At 38.8% G+C, this 16,380-nt stretch overlaps 2 protein-coding genes across 16 annotated transcripts; one reads left to right on the top strand and one right to left on the bottom strand.

The window, feature by feature from the left end:
- Window positions 1-6,477: 6,477 nt before the first annotated feature.
- On the top strand, window positions 6,478-10,852 carry LOC112295352 (PHAF1 protein At3g51130). The gene is made up of 14 exons (XM_090244123.1): window positions 6,478-6,879; window positions 7,144-7,226; window positions 7,651-7,752; window positions 7,960-8,027; window positions 8,117-8,222; window positions 8,328-8,388; window positions 8,471-8,637; window positions 8,890-8,952; window positions 9,080-9,127; window positions 9,246-9,359; window positions 9,538-9,637; window positions 9,822-9,907; window positions 10,059-10,163; window positions 10,382-10,852. Exons 1-14 carry the CDS (start codon window positions 6,630-6,632, stop codon window positions 10,433-10,435), a joined length of 1,407 nt encoding a protein of 468 aa, XP_090100249.1. The 5' UTR covers window positions 6,478-6,629; the 3' UTR covers window positions 10,436-10,852.
- A 58-nt stretch (window positions 10,853-10,910) lies between these two features.
- Window positions 10,911-15,971, bottom strand: LOC112295316 (uncharacterized). 15 transcript variants are annotated; one of them, XM_090244108.1, is made up of 7 exons: window positions 15,513-15,898; window positions 14,932-15,187; window positions 13,896-14,430; window positions 13,006-13,505; window positions 12,311-12,712; window positions 11,867-12,078; window positions 10,911-11,643 (listed from the first exon to the last, which is right to left on the bottom strand). In XM_090244108.1, the coding sequence occupies exons 3-7, from the start codon at window positions 14,240-14,242 to the stop codon at window positions 11,467-11,469; spliced, it is 1,638 nt and encodes a 545-aa protein (XP_090100234.1). In that variant the 5' UTR covers window positions 14,243-14,430; window positions 14,932-15,187; window positions 15,513-15,898; the 3' UTR covers window positions 10,911-11,466. The 15 variants fall into 15 exon arrangements, 14 of the variants coding, with proteins under 14 accessions (XP_090100234.1, XP_090100240.1, XP_090100241.1 ...); XM_090244114.1 differs by having other exon boundaries at window positions 14,932-15,157; window positions 15,513-15,885; XM_090244115.1 differs by having other exon boundaries at window positions 15,565-15,824.
- Window positions 15,972-16,380: the final 409 nt, after the last annotated feature.

The raw sequence follows: 16,380 nt of genomic DNA, 5'->3' as shown, positions 1-16,380 counted from the left end.
ACTCTCACTCAAGAAAAACAAAGCTCTGATATTGTAAGTGCACTCTTGTCAATCTGTCAAGGACAAAGACTCGATGAGGGAAAATATACAAAAAAGCTATCTCGATATAATAAGTCAAAATATAAACAAGTAGGTATATTAAAAAGAAACTGGAATGGCTATTGCCACAAGACAAGAAACTAAAGACCCTTGAACCTGGACTAGAAGCAAGAAAGGAGTTGACAAGAGTGAAGAAGCCTTCACTCTTGTCTCTATATATACTATCTAACTAGGAGCTACGTGGCGACGTTCTATAGGACCTCCAATATGTGTTGACTTTGTAGGACACATGCCTTGACTTACAAGGCAAGTTTTTCTACGTGTGGGCCACATAGTTAGCTTGATCTTCAAGCTAACAACATGTGTGGCACATGGCCAACTTGTTGACCACGTTTCTAATCCAAAAAGTCAATTAAAGACACCTATGAAGTCAAAGCAGCGTCTAGGAAGTTTCTAGGAAGCTTCTATATTAAATATTATAGAATTAACTTACTTTTATCTACTTTTACTTACTTCTACCTATTTCTATATGTAATTATTAGCTTACATGATTATGGCCGTGACAGAACCTCGAGAATTTTATATTAGCTTGTATTTTAAATTATTTTGAAGCTTGTTCGAGCATATCCTTTGATTTCAAGATTTTTTATTGACTTAGAAAACAACAAGGTTTATTGGACGACCTTTCTAGATGTAATATTATTTTGGACCAAAAAAAAGAAATGCATCTTTATCTTCAAGCTAAAGTATTTTTATCCTTTGATTGGAAGAATTTTCTTCAAGTTGAAGCATTTTTATCTTTGAACAGCAAAATCAACATTAACTATTGATTCAACGATGTTGTGATGTAATACGACTATAAAGTGAAATTATAATCAAAATTGAATTTTTAATTAATATCTAATTATCTTAACTCAATTATAATTTGAGGTATCTAAACATGGATTTTATAAAAGCCTCTTAGGTTATTTTCTTATCTTAATAATTAGTAAGTTGAAAGTTAATTAGTAATTTACCTTCTAGGTTGTAGAGATTCTTCTACTACCTTAGAAAGACCATAAATTCATAAAATCAGAGTAGAAGAAGTAAATAATTAGTGTAGTTAGTACTAGGATTAAGTTGAGAGTAGGGTTGGACTAAAAAATCCTTAAGATAGGTTAGATTGATACCCAGTGGTTAGCCGTTTGTGAGATAGGGTCGAAATCAGACCTTTGGCCACAAAAACGATAGCCTAGGGCAAAATAGAGATTCATTTGAAGATTAAAAGATAGAATTTACTAGCTTAAAGTTCTTTCCAAAGGCATAAGGATTGTTTTTAGATGATTTTTGAGTACTTAGCAATCATTGTTCAAAGTCAAGGTTTGTATTGGTGATTTGGGTTTTATATAATATAATTAAGGCTAGCAATTTTGGCCTGTTTGCGCAATTGGTGTAACACATACAGTTGAAAATTTTGTATTATTTGGATTATTGGGTGTGCTAAGTATATACAAAATTTTGTAATAATCTAACATCATGGTTTAGAGATATCTAGTTTTTAGCACAAGATGGTTTTGAAAGTTGGGAGTTTGAGATTGAATAGGGTTTCTATGATATCTAGAGATCTATCAGTTGGATCAAGGTAAAATTTGGTATGGTATTGAAGGACTTGAAGATCAAACTACACACCATTTTGAGTCAAAGTTAACGGTTAGAAAGGGAGAAATCACTAGTGGGATTTCTGTTTCACTTTTCAAGTTGGCGGCCGAGTAACATCAGTACAATTTTTGGAAGTTTTCTCACAATTTGTATGTTGGATTGGACTAAAAATTCTTAAGCTTATAGAAGACTTACATTGATAATTACATACAAAATTTTACATCAAGTGGATGGTCGAATTGGATGTTACAACTTGTTAAAGCTCATTGATTAGAGTTGGAACCTACAAGAAAAATCTAAATTGCTTAAATATGAAAGTAACAAGGTAATTGGGATTTATGTATAATTAAGGCTACTAAGAAGAGTGTTTTTAGCACCTTTGAATTGAAATTCAGATTATATTCTTTTTGTATGGATAAAACCTATAAGAGTTTGTTGGATACTAGTGAAACACAACCTCACCTTCCACAATTAGGTGCCCAATACATTCTCGAGTAAAACAAGACAAAATTTGACAACATTTGTGTTTTATTAAGGATCTTTTAGTCTGAAGTTTATATGATTCTATATTTATGGTAGTAGATTGTTTTATCAAGATGGCACATTTTATACCATGTACAAAATCTATCATATGTAAAGAAACAACTAAGTTTTTTTTAGCAATATCTATTGCTATTATGGATTATCTAAAGATATTATATTAGATAAAAGAACTTAATTTATATCAAGATTTTTAAAAATTCTTTTTAAGATTTTAAAGGATCCTCAAAGTAATAAACAAACAAATCAAGTGAATCAAGTTTTAGAGCAGTACTTAAGGTGTACCATCAACTATCATCAAGATGATTAATCAACTCTTTTATTATTGGGTGAATTTTCTTATAATAATTTGATGTCGTATTGTAACACAAGTATATGGTAAAAGATGATAATATGGAACTTATTATAGAAGAGCCAAGTTAAAAGATAAAATAAAAAAATATGGATAAAAGATAGGAAGGTAGTAAAACTTTTAGTAGTACTACTACTTTTTACAAAAGTAACTTCTGTTTACTTTATAGGACCATAAATAAGGCAAAATAAGATAGATTGGAAAAATAAGTGATATAAATATCTTTAGAAGGAAGTTAAAAGTGAATTATAGCAAAAATTGCCTAAAAAAACTAGATATTGATACCCAAAGAGGGCTAGTTAGCAACCTAGGTCGAAATCAGACCCTAAGACACAAAATCAAGCATCTATGGTAACTCGAGGGTTCTTTTGCAGATTAGAGATTAGGATTTGATAACAAACTAGATAGGGTTTCTATGAGCATTGGTTTTGGGCAACTTGGATTTGTTATAACTTTGTAAGAGCTTTACAAAATCAAGATTATTTTTGGATGAATTGGATTTTGTAAAATAAAATAGGATTGACATTTCTAATAATTTCAAGTATTTTATAGCAGATCTATATGTAAAATTTTGTAGGTTAATGGTTATAGTTGTGCTTAATATTTATTGTGAATCTTAGCTCAATCTAATGGTTGAATTGAGGATTATTGAGATTTAAGTGGGTCAAGGTCTCAGAAAATAGAATTTTAGGTCTAGTGAGGATTTTTAAGATTTCTTGCAATCTAATAGTTGGATTGGAGTGAAATTTGTATGAGAGGATATTAGACTTGTTTTCCTATGTATATGAGAGTTTTGAAATCAATCAAATGTTGAAAAGAAGAGATGTTGGCTTTGGAATATTAGCATTAAGGTTGGAGAAGGAGGTTATCTAATAACCAAGCACGTTTTTCAGGCTATCATCTATTTGGTATATCTAATCTTTTTCAATTTTTTTTGTACTTTTTTTCAACTTAATTATTAAAAAGTATGCAAATTTTGAGTTAAGATCAATAATTCATTCATTAGTAATTGAGGTGTAAATCCATTATAGGAATTACTAGGATTTGATTTAAGATTTAAGCTTTGGTTTAGGATTTGGTTAGGGTTTGATTTAGAGTTAAGATTTTATTAGGATTTGATTTAGAATTAGGATTTGGTTAGGATTTGATTTAGAGTTAGGATTTGGTTAGTATTTGATTTAGGATTAGGATTTGATTTAAGATTTAGGATTTGGTTAGGGTTTGATTTAGAATTAGGATTTGATTTAGGATTTAAGATTTAGTTAGGATTTGATTTAGGATTAGGATTTACTTAGGATTTGATTTAGGATTAGGATTTGGTTAGGATTTAGTTTAGAGTTTAAGGTTTGATTTAGAATTGATTAGGATTTGATTTAGGATTAGGATTTGGTTTAGAATTTAGGATTTAGTTAGGATTTGATTTAGAATTAGGATTTGATTAGAATTAGGATTTGATTAGGATTTGGTTTATAATTTAAGATTTAGTTTAGAGTTGGTTAGGATTTAATTTAGGATTTAGGATTTGGTTAGGATTTGATTTAGGATTTAGGGTTTTATTTAAATTTATTTAGGATTTAAGATTTAGTTAATTTTTGGCCTAAAGTTTTAATGAAGTCCAATAGGATTTTAACTAGGATTAAATTAAGATTGAATTGAGATGTATTTGAGATATATTTATGATCATTTTAATATTTCTTTAAGATTTCTTATTGTTTCTTTGTAATTCCTTTGAGGTTTCTTTCAACTTGATTAAAACTTGCTTAGCATTGTTATGATCTAATTAGAGTTTAGTTAGTATTCTATTAGAGTTAGGATTTTGTTGTTGCAATTTCCATTCTATCTTCCACAGCTAGGTGCCCAGAACATTTTTAAGTAAGATTTCACATATTATAATATTGCTATATTCTTTCACTCAATAAACACTTTTATTTATCAACTATGGTTATCATCCATGACTTAATACTTTTGACTTTTCAAAAGTTGATAATTCTATGGTGAAAGATTTAGGAAATTGTTTGTGAAAGCTACATGCATCAATAAAGGCACAATTAAAGAGAACTCAAGAATGAAAAAAAATTAATATAGATGCTTATCACAAAGAACAATAACAATTCAACGTATGTGACAAGGTATGGTTACTTTGTTGCAATATCAAAACTACTCATCTTTGTGACAAGTTGGACTATTGTAGGCTTAGGCCTTTTTCTATTAGTAAATAAATCAAACTTGTTGCTTATTGATTATATCTACCAAAATCTATGAAGATCCACTCCATATTTCATGTGTCCTTTTTTGAGACATATAAAACAATGAATATCTCAAGAAGAAGACAAATGCCACTTCCACCTATAGAAGTAGATAATAATCAAGAGTTCAAGGTGGAAGAAGTATTAGATTCAAAGCAATGCCAAAATAGGTTGGAATATCTTGTTTATTAGCATAGATATGATATTAGTGAATGTACATGGAAGTCAACAAAAAAATCTTGCAAATGAAAGAAAGAGACTTAAAGCTTTTAATTGATGATATCCATCAAAATCAAGATGAAGAATAATAAATCTTTGCTTTAAAAGAAATAAGATCAAATGAACATAACATTCTACCTTCTATCCTTCTTTATAGCTTTTTTATATTTATGATACTAAAGAGATAGAGAATCAACAACTAGCAGATTTAATTCAAGGGCTTTCATTTACACACTTACTAAATAAAATATCACGATTGTCACAAACTTTAAGATGACCAACTTGAGATGAAGATCTTAAAAAACAACTTGTCCTTTCTTGAATAAATAAAAAGATACATTATATTTGATATCACAACTTTCAAAGAAACTACCAATGTTTGGTGATTTTATTTGAGATAGAAACAACTCTTGACAATGTACCAAATGTTTAATTTGAAGGAAGTTACAAAGGCCTTAACAATGACCAAATAACAAGGTGGTCTTTTTATCTTAGTATAGGACATTATTAATGGCTAAGAGGACCTATCAACCATCTTCAAATAAAACAAAGATCAGAATATGTAGTAAATATAATTTATCGCAACTTGGATTTTCTAAATATATGAAGACCGCTCTTGTCTCTAGAAAAGGAAGTAATGTCATGGATATACACAAATACTATAGTAAATAACTATATGATTAGATAGAAATTGATAAAAGTAGATAAAAATAGGTTAATTTTATAACACCTAGAGAAGCTTTTTAAAAGTTTCATAGATGTTGCTTTGATTTAACATGTATAATTGAATGATAGGTTAGAAACTTGATTAAAAAGCTAACAACGTATTGGTAGCTTGTAGAAGAAGCTAACTATGTGGCACACATATAGAGAACTTGCCTTATAAATTAAAATACGTATCTTACAAAGTCAACTTATTTTGGAGGTCCTATAAGACATCGCCATGTAGTTCTTACTTAAGAGTGTATATGGAGGCAAGAGTGAAGTCTTTTTCACTCTTGTCAATGCCTTTCTAGTCTTTAGTCTTATTTCAAGACTTTCTAGTCTTTTTTTTTTAAAAAAATGTCTATTCTAATTCAAAATTATATCAACTTCGAGTGACTTTCTTGTTCTTTTTAGTAACACAAGAGTGTATTAAGGATTTTCTTTCTTCAAGATTCATGTCCTTGACAAAAACTAAATCAACATACGTATTATTTAGATCAAAATACATATTATTTAAAAAAAAAAAAAAATTGATGATTGACAATTAAAATAAAGTCTCTAAAATGGATTTTTTGCCAACTAAACTAATTTGAACCATTGTTATCAAATAACTTGAACCAATTAATACTCAAGACCAACTAATAGTGAGAAATCAGAAGTGACCCACACGAATCCGAGAGTACAGACCCACCCCCCACGGCCATGGGTTACACACCGTGCCGTAAGAGCGACCCCAAGCAACAGATTCAGGCCCCAATTCTGCGGATACTGGAGACCGTGATCATGGCAGTGTGAACGGGGAAGGGGGGCAGGCACACCTTCGGCACTCGGTCTCCCATGCCCGTGCCCTGCCCTGCCCCGCATCCTTCTTCCTCTTCTACTTCTTGACCATGAAGACTCAATTGCCATTTTTGCAGCGTCGCGGAGCCTCAATCTATCAATCAATCGGTCGCTCGCTTGATTGTTCCACGGCTTGTCTCATCGAAGAATTCTTTGCCGATCTTTTGTTGGGTATCGGAGGAACAGAACCCACAACTTTGTTTTTACAGGAAAAGTTCCGATCGTCCCCGCAGTGCAATTCGATGGGAGGGCTCACGCTCGACCTCAGACCAGGGGCGGGCCTGGGTGCCTTCAATCTCGGTAACTTGCCAGCAATTGTGCTTCCTTTCGTCGCTAATTGCAGCGATTCATCGCGTTTCGGGAGAATTGGAATATGTGGGGTGGTGACATTCTCCGCGGAGGAGTTAGAAGGATTTGGGTTTTGGTGATTTGTGAGAAGAGGATTTGGGTCATGTGCGATGATTCGTGAGAGCTTTGGGTCGTGGGACTCGAGAGGGTGGACTTCTCGATTGAGATGAGTTTGAAGTTTTGTGAATTTTGAAGTGGTTATGGTCAAATGTTCAGGGATGCCGGTATGTGAGGCCTTGACCTACGTTGAGCAGCACAGGGCGTTGTTCGATGTTGTGCACGTGAAATATGATGACGAGGTACGTTGTACTGTGTTTGCCGATTTTTCTTGACAAAAGGGTTTGTGAGGCAATTGAATTTCGGATTTCCACCTAATTCGAATCCAGTGCTGGCCTGGGCGAGGGTGTTTTGCGTGTTTGGAGATATGAGTTTGTCTCTGTTTGCTGTGCTTTAATTCATTTTGTGCGAGTGGTTGAATGCTACTTCCACTTTCGCAATTTGAACACAAATGTCTTTCATCGTCGACCATCTGATTGCATAATGCAAAGAGAATTAGGGAAGTCGTTGCAGCAGGAATTGTCGCGTAGATGTAGGGTTAATAGGTGTCAGTGGAATGATTATGCGCCTGTCGTCTTGTTTTATGTTGGTCGATTCATTTCTCGGAAAGGGAATGGGAAGGTGATCAACTTACGTTTCTTATGGCTGAAACATGAACTGCAAAAGGAGATTGTGAAGCGTGAGCGTGTGCAGGAACCTTTGCAAATGGATTTGGTCCTCAGCTTTCCCGAGCACGGTTTTCATCTACGGTTCGAATCCCAGTCCCAGGTATGCATTCTTCCCTGATTAGTGACACTGTTACAAATCCATTGATAGTGGCATCAATTTTTACTAGTGAGGGGAAGCGCAGTGTACTTTTCTGTTCATCCTACCTGAATTACCTAAATTCTCGCACTTGTCATTGTGCCCTAGTTGAAGTTTCTGATTGTGAGTTGGGTCAAGTTGATCTGAAATTCTTGTTGTGTGCCTTTACAGCGGCTGAGGCTGATAGAAGTGTATGATGTGCAACGTTTACACCTGCGCTATGCCACTTCGTCCATTGGGTGAGAATGCGAGACTTTTCCCTTCAATTGGCTGTCTGCAATTTTAGTTCTGTAGCGATTCCTTACTGGTTTTGCTCCTGATAATACAGGGGTCCTAATATTTCAGCTACATTTGTAGCGGTTTACGCACTCTTTGGACCAACTTTCCCAGGCGTATACAACAAGAAGCGAAGCATTTATACCTTATTTTATCCTGTAAGTACACGTCTACCGTGGTTAACGGCTATCTCTTTATACTTTATTTGTTCTGGAAATTTGTGACTATCAAGAGACTAAAACTTGAGTATTTACTTCCTGCAGGGTTTGTCGTTTGCTTTCCCGATCCCTGCACAGTATACAGAATGTTGCCAACACCGGGAAGGTGAGCGTTTGACACACACAAACTGTGCTATTGTTCATCATTTTGCTAATGTGTACCACTGACATGGACACGCTATATGCAGCGGAGTTGCCGTTGGAGTTCCCAGATGGTACCACCCCAGTTATGTCTCGAGTATTCGTTTATGATAGCGCAGTCGGAGGTGGAGTTGGTGTCGGTGCTCCCCTTAAAATTGCTTTACCGCCTCAGCTTCCGCCTGGTAGCTTGTACATGGAAGAGGTTCATGCCAAGGTAGGTGATTCTGGTCGGTGATGGTGTATCTCATGTTTTGACCCTCACGTTACGAGAATAATCATTTTGGGCCAGAACAGATCTTCTATCCAAAGTAAATCTCACTTGTTTAAGTAGTCTGACATGTGAAGTAATTGATTTGAGTCAGGTTTGAGTGCTTATACTGGAGTTTTAAGACCGGAAATGAAATCAGACTGCCACATTGCAGTAGTGCGATTTTTTGTAACAAGGAAGTTGCTTTCAACTGTGTAGTTGGCAGAAGAGTTGTGGTTCACAGGTGGCGGTCAGCATCTGCCATTTGGTGCATCTCCACAGGTTAGTTGTCTGACCTGCTTACTTACCTATAACTGGCACAAATGCACATGTTGCTTGACAATTGTAATTCTTAATATGCAAAAAACTTGCTCCCATACGCAGTTCTTAATATGAATGTGCTTGGCAGGACGTTTGGGCAGAGTTGGGCCGCCCATGCGGCATACATCAGAAGCAGGTTGATCCATTATTTCCACTCCTCTTGTTTTAAATTGACTTTTAGCATGTAAAACATGCTGATCATGATCATGTTCAACAATATTTTTCACTGGTTATAATTTCCAATGAGATTGTAGGTTGATCCAATGGTGATCCATTCCGCCTCAGACCCAAGACCTCGCACTGCACTTTGCGGTGATTATTTTTACAACTATTTCACAAGAGGCATTGACATCTTGTTTGATGGACAGGTTCGCAGTCTGTTACCACTTTATTTTTAAATTCATAGAAATCGATTTAATTTAAAAAAACAAACAACAGAAAAACAAAAACAAAAATAAAATCTAAAATCTGCGATGATATTTAATTAGCCTGCAATGCTACGTATACAGGTGTGTCTGAAGCTTACAATGTGAGTTGGATTGGCAGACCCATCGAATCAAAAAGTTTGTACTCCACACTAACTTTCCAGGTCACACAGATTTCAACTGTTACATCAAGTGCAACTTCTACATTCATGTTCCCCAAAGTAAGGATTCCTATTCTGTCGAGTTTTATGCAGCAAGCATGTGATGACGGTTCTTGATGCTGAAAAATTTGAAATGGCTATGCTTGATGCAAGCTTTGAATACCGATTTTGTAGGTAATGGTATGCTTATATTTTGTCATAGAATATGGCCACTCCATCAATTCTGAGTTGTGGGCAATAACAGGTCATGGTGAGGAAATCGATAAAGCTGCTTGCGGTGATGGTTTTCAAAGGGTTATTACTGCTGACACCAAATGGAGTGAAGTACAGGTACTCGTATTCGGTTCTGAGTGTGTCATTTACTGGATGGTGATGTATGTGATAAAAGTAGCGCAGAAACTGATCTGTTGCATTGTTAAGGCATTGTAGCTGTGAACTTGTTCATCCGTATGTTCTCAATATGTGGTGGATGCTGTAATAGGGGCTACTCGGTGATGGAGGCCGTGCTGCAATTCAAACGCAAGGATCTGTCAGCAATCCATTTGGTCCAACATTTGTGTATGGCTACCGCAATATCGCATTGGAGGTAATGAATTCGTGGATTTCTATGCAATTTCGATGCTTCTTGATGTCACCATGTTTTCTTCTGTGCGTAGTTTGCACTGGTGTGTAGTTCGTCCTTCATTTTCAACGTGGGAGACCCATATTGGCTTCAAAATAAATTTCGGTTGTTACCAGATCATTTATCATGTGCCTCGCTTTTGGATTGCATTTCCAACGTAAAATTTTGTGTTGATTCTACAGGTAATGAAGAATGGGCACATTGCAACTGTAACTTTGTTCCAGAGCTATGTATAACCCTCTTTTACTTTTGCAACACGAAATTTTTTTCTGCTGGGATGATAGCAGTGTAAGGTTTCATGTAGAAATTGTACAGCACATGCCTAGATAGTTTGTTACCCGTGAAGAGCTTTTGCGACTATTTTTTTTCTAGTTGGTCAGGCGAGAGCTTCTGACGATAATGCATGAAAGGGATAAGTGCCTGATTTTCAAGGTTGTAAATGAGCTTAATGATGCTCTTTGCTGTACCTTACGTAAGTTGCTCACTAGAAAAGGACGTCTGTCTACAGCCTCTTTCATCTTATTCAAATATGTGTAGTTAAACTCTGATTGATAGTCGGGAGGGGTAGGGTAAGTGATAGATTACATTAATTTCATTGGAAGTGCTCAGCTGGCAGTTCCTTCGATTTGAAGGGAATAAACCTCCATTTGGTATGTTGTGAACTTCACTTTGATTTACTTGAGATTTGGCAAATAGTTTCTCAGCACAGAGTTTTTGTTCAAAGAGATCGGGTCATGGATTCTGTATTAAGCCGTAAACATAAGGTACACCTCAGCATGTTCCGATTTCAAGGAATAAACGCATTTTACAGATTCAACTGAACCAATGGTCTGATCCTAAGCATAATCACAAGAACCATCGTATCTTCCGTTAGAAGTGCTTTTTAAAACTATCAATAGAGAAAGAAAAACGAAAACAGAGAAAAAGTAGGTTTGCTAATTTGGAGATTTGAGCTTCAGATTGTCGCAGATAAGCATCACCTTTCGACTTCGCCTAATCAGAAAGCCTCGCTGTACAGATATTCGTAACAATTTGCTAACTAGACGCAGCGCCAACATCGCACTAAAATCAATGGCATGGGAATAAGCTTCACCTAAGTAAGTCTGTACATTGCTCGGATCATATATAAGAGGGTTTTCTCAACGGCAAGGTAAGCTTGAGGTACATCCTCCGATACCAGTCCCGACAATTGGTGTACTGTGAAATCATGTGTTTCAAGGACAAAATCGTGACAAAAGATGATAATCGCCACCGTTATCATTTTGGATCATCTAATTTGGTTGTTGCAATGTGTTGGGGCAACCAAGTCTTCAACATAATCAAACAAAACTTGATCGTACAATTTTTTCAACCGCTCCAGGGCTCTCTCCTTGTCCCGATCAGGCGCAGTTTCTAGCTGGAAGTGTACCCCAATGAATCGCTGAAACCCACCCTCTGCATCGAACTAATGGACACAACATTTTCCGATGAAATCGACATAAGGAACCAATTTTCTGTACTATGTCATTTCCATAAATTTTCCTATCATGGCTCCATACGCTATCATAAACTTCACAAGGATGAAAATGGAATATGAAAATATATACCAGCAAATACATTCCTGTGGCTCACCTAGCATCAAGTAAAGACCTTTACGACACACCCTGCATGTGCTGGAGATAAGCTACCTGGGATCGCCCTCCAGCTTCAAAGGCCGCTTTTGCCAACCTACTGATGTCCACTTTGTGTCCAACTACCTGGGGCTTTCCTGTCGGAACGGGTTTCCCTTTGGCACGCAAATAATCAAACACCGTCTTCACAGCGAACCGTTGGTCCTCCATCGCTGCCACCTTCACAGGATACCGCTGCTCCTCACCTCCAGCATGCGCTGCTCCGGTCACTTCATCAAAACTACGTCACATTAATTACAGCAATTCAAGCTCACAATTGTTTTTCTACTGATGGCTAATCTACTACCCACCATCATCATGTTTCACCTAAGTAAAGCCAGACATAATTTCGGCAAGACATGTGCATCGATTAATTTAGCATTACAGTGATTGGTTATGCTGCTTTCAGTTGAACTGTAGCAAGAACAAAAACTGCTACTGTACATTAGTTGAGAGTCTTACAAGAAAGCATCTGACCATGCTGGTCTTGGACTGCGTCTTCCATTCCTAGCTCACCATCCTGGTTGGCTGACCACCCAGGTTCATATGCTTCCAAGAAAGCCTGTTTTGCTCTATTAGGGAGGTCGTGAGGATGAACAAATGGAACACCCACGGGCCAATTTATCGCCTCTCGCAGACGTCCACACGGGCTTTCGACTGCATTCAGGTGTTGTTCCTCGCACTCCTTCAAGTTACAATAACGAATCTTCAGGCCCTTTGCGTCTGCAATCTCTTGAACTCGTTCCTTCAATACACGCTGGGCTTCCAGCCGCAAACGCTTTGATGGAGCAAGTGGCTTCCCTCGAGACACCTGTTTCTTCCGCTTCATTGCTGCTTTCAGTTGAGCTGTAGCAGGAACAAAAACTGTGCACAAACTTCAGTTACTCAGTCCTCAGTCACTCAGTAGGTAAGACTCCATGCAGTAAATAAATGAGAAACGCCAACACAATAAAGCAACCCACAAAAATCCCAGGGAACTATTACCACTTTGTTTGTTTTGCAACATGCAACTAACTAATATAGTTACAAAGACCTAAGCTACACACATATCCAGTCGATTTCCCATATGTTTAAGTTCAGTGAAAGACACAAAACCTGTCAGAAACAACGAACCAAAAAACTTATAACAAAGAAGTCAAATCAATACAGACAGTTACCTTCGACAGGAGCTGGAAAAGAAAACGTTGGAACGCCAGGTCGAGCCAAAAGCTGATCCATGAGATTAGCTCGCTGCATAAAGTCATGGACAGCCACAGGATGCTGGAAAGGACTTCCTACAGGATGCCCTGCAGCAGTCATCGCTGAGCAATGTAGGATGGCAGTCGCACGAGGCATCAGCTTGAAACTAACTGTGCAACGGCCAACGTGTGCAGAACATTGTGCCTGACTCAAATCTACACTGTTGTCTGTTCGATACATTGACGGGCCCAGGTGCCCTGCGGTAGCTTGATACAGTGACGTTCCAATATACAAAACCATGTCTTGGGGACCCAGGTCTGCATCCACAACAAACCACCGACCCTGTAGGTCTCTTATCTGAAGCCCTGGCCTATCGGATTTCATTAATGTCAACAGACCTCTATCTGCATCCTCTTCGTACATTGAAAGCGCCCCTTGCTCGCTGGGCAGTAAATTAGCTGAGTGGTGAGCTCCAGGCCTGCATACGTTGAACCGTTTCAGCTTAACTCCACAGATCAGGCAACAGCCTTAGCACAGAACTATCACAATTCAACAGCTCTCCGTTTTTCCGGACATCAAGAACGCATCATTAGCCGAGACGCATGAAGCTACGTCCCAGCACGAGCTAACGAAGTAAAAATCCTAAATCAGAGAATAGTTCCTAGATTCAAATCCATACACCGAACCAGTCATAAATGACCGCCTATCATGCGAGCACACACGAACCATCTATTTTGTCGAGTAATATACATTACTCACATTTGTTGGACATGTGACGACGAGGATTCCAACTGATAACAATGTGACAATGGACTCCAGTGTCATAACAAATCAAAAATCCAGGGCTCAAATCAAGAAATACACGCACCTATTGTGACAGCAGCTTGATAATACTGAGGTTGACATTTCGCCTGACTTCAGTGGCACATTATCTAATAGATCCGTAAACGAAAAGCTCCGCAGCTCCAGCGAGCAAGCGATAGCATCCAAGCACACACGGGTCGCATTGCCCAACAAAGCAAACAAGTTAGGCAAGCCCGTAGGTGGCAGCTCAGTCACTCCAGCCCCCTCCACATTCATCCTTCCAGGTCGAAAATCAAACACCTCCCGAGAATGCTGCGGTTCTGCATGATAGCCAACTGTGCAATTCCAGTTGTGAGGGTCTTCAGCGTGAACGGTATCTGCACTAACCATTGGCTTCAAGTGGAAGAACATCCGAACTGAGTCCAGTACACATCGTAGAAGCACGTCGTCAGACTGAGGGACTTGGATTATAGCCACATTGTAGTTCCTAAGAGACTGGGACAAACTTGCCACAGCGATCTTGTAACTCTCCGATGGGAGCCCATCAACTGCGACCAAATCCTTCAGCTTGATACGGGCTGGCGATGTAATGCCCGCTGCTGCCATAGCGCCAATGCACTCTCAAAACCTTCTCACAATTAGGTCTTCTAAGTAACTCTAACGATAAATGAGCATTGTGAAGCGTACATTCTCCGGCACACTCGATCAGAAATTAAAATACCCTTCTAAAAACTTTCCAGAGCAGGGCTGGCCTATCACTGATATGGATTCAGCATGTTATTGATGACTACAGTACGAAACATCGAAACAATGTATTTTGAAAAAAGATACCACGAAAGACTTTACACTCCCTGAGTCTTCTTTGAAGATCTCATACCCCTCCACAAATAAAAGAAAATACTTCTTCTCGCAACCTCCTAAGGAATCAAAAGGAAGAAAGTTTCAGGTTTAAACCAAAAACTCCAGATATGGCTGCAAGGTAGAAAAGAACACCCAACATGTATCGAAGGCTGAAGGGCACGTCTCAAGGGCTCCATGCCCAAGAGCAGAAAGGGCGTAGCTAATAACACTCGAGCATCATGATTTTGACAAATACTTACTAGAATTCCCAGCACTTAATTTCAGCAATCACTCAGCACTCTCTATCATTCAGCCTGCATCGCGAGGCATCCACCAGCCATCCGAAATCTGAAGCACTGTGCAAAGAAGCCCAGGATCCTCGTTTGCGGACGAAATAATGCCTTCGCAATCGGAACTGGACAGAATCTTGCCGCATGATTGCAACGCTCGTACGTGATGCGTACACTTTTCCCCTCGAGCAGCCACCTAACCAAACAGCAATCTCGTTTCACTCCACTGCACATGCTACAAAAATCCCTATGATTACCCAGACCTAAAAACATCGTACCATACTGATAACCCAAACCCACCATCCCCATTTGAAAAAATGGAAAATAAATAAATAAATAAAAGAAATCGATCGTAACAACAACAGAAAAACTAATTCCGTCACCTCCTCCTCCTCCTCCTCCTCTCTCGCAATCACACCCAGCACAACAACACCCTCAACGCACTATTCTACTAACCATCTTCCCTGACATGAGAAGGAAAAACAAGCCAAATGAACCAACAAACCAAACAAACAAACAAACAAAACCACGGGGAACAGTCGCCGCATTACCCCGAAAGACCCAACCACCCACAACACCAAGCAGCGGAATAAAAATTCGGACCCAAAGTACTGAGTCTCGCAGTTGCGATTCCTTGCGATGGCCCCTGTCCCATGGCCTCGAAGGGGCCAGTACCAGGGCCAGCAGCGCTGAAGCGTGCCTTACAAATCAGCAGTGCTTCGCACCAACAACAGCACCACCATCATCATCAGCATCATCACTGTGCACGGTCCCCCACCCCCGCCCTGTCCTCCTGCTCCTCCACCTCATGAGGGTATAGCCCCGTGCCGTCTTTTTTTCATTCCCCGGGAGCGCTTTTTCCGACTCCGCCGCGTTGCATTGCCAGATTCCCCCTCCTCCTCCTTCATGCCCTTGTGTGGCGCCACTGCCTGCCCCCGCTCGAACTCCCAGAAATCAATCCCCTCAAAACCGAATCCACCCCCCCACCCGCTCTACTGCGTTGCGTCAGATCCTCCTGCTGCTATTGTTGCTACTGCACGGCCCCAAATATACCCTTTCCTGCCTTCCTTCCCACGATCCCACCACCACCCCCGCTCGTTCCTATCGCCCCTCATCGCCATCATCGGACGATTGCTGCTTGCTCCGCGTGCAGAGAGCATGATGGATGCGTCCCCACATGGCATCTCATCAGCATCATCCACATGGTGGGCGAGCGCCGCACTCTTTCTTCGACGTGCGATTCCCCCTCCATTCCTCCCTCCCTCCCTCCCTCCATGACTCTGTCTCTGCGCTTGGGTGTTGCGTGATTTTCTTCCGTATTTATTCCGTTGGCTGGTTGTTGCCATCGTTTTATTTTTTCTTTTCTTTCCTTTCTTTTCTTTTTTTTTCTTTTTTTCTTTGCCGAAATTTGGTTTTCCG

This window comes from Physcomitrium patens, chromosome 2 (assembly GCF_059467195.1).
Source record: "Physcomitrium patens ecotype Gransden chromosome 2, ASM5946719v1, whole genome shotgun sequence".
In the NCBI taxonomy this organism is placed as follows: Eukaryota; Viridiplantae; Streptophyta; class Bryopsida; order Funariales; family Funariaceae; genus Physcomitrium; species Physcomitrium patens.
This window is presented reverse-complemented; position numbering and strand designations above follow the sequence as displayed.

What these genes read in the sequence shown, in the direction of transcription:
- LOC112295352 (XM_090244123.1), top strand. Translation starts at nt 6,630, where the DNA reads ATGAAGACTCAATTGCCATTTTTGCAGCGTCGCGGAGCCTCAATCTAT. An exon ending in GCGGCATACATCAGAAGCAG is followed by an intron (nt 9,128 to 9,245) that starts GTTGATCCATTA and finishes ATGAGATTGTAG; the next exon opens with GTTGATCCAATGGTGATCCA. An exon ending in CCAAATGGAGTGAAGTACAG is followed by an intron (nt 9,908 to 10,058) that starts GTACTCGTATTC and finishes ATGCTGTAATAG; the next exon opens with GGGCTACTCGGTGATGGAGG.
- LOC112295316 (XM_024546716.3), bottom strand. Translation starts at nt 15,616, where the DNA reads ATGGGACAGGGGCCATCGCAAGGAATCGCAACTGCGAGACTCAGTACT. An exon ending in TGCGAGACTCAGTACTTTGG is followed by an intron (nt 14,431 to 15,564) that starts GTCCGAATTTTT and finishes GCGCTATGGCAG; the next exon opens with CAGCGGGCATTACATCGCCA. An exon ending in TCAAGCTGCTGTCACAATAG is followed by an intron (nt 13,506 to 13,895) that starts GTGCGTGTATTT and finishes CAACGTATGCAG; the next exon opens with GCCTGGAGCTCACCACTCAG.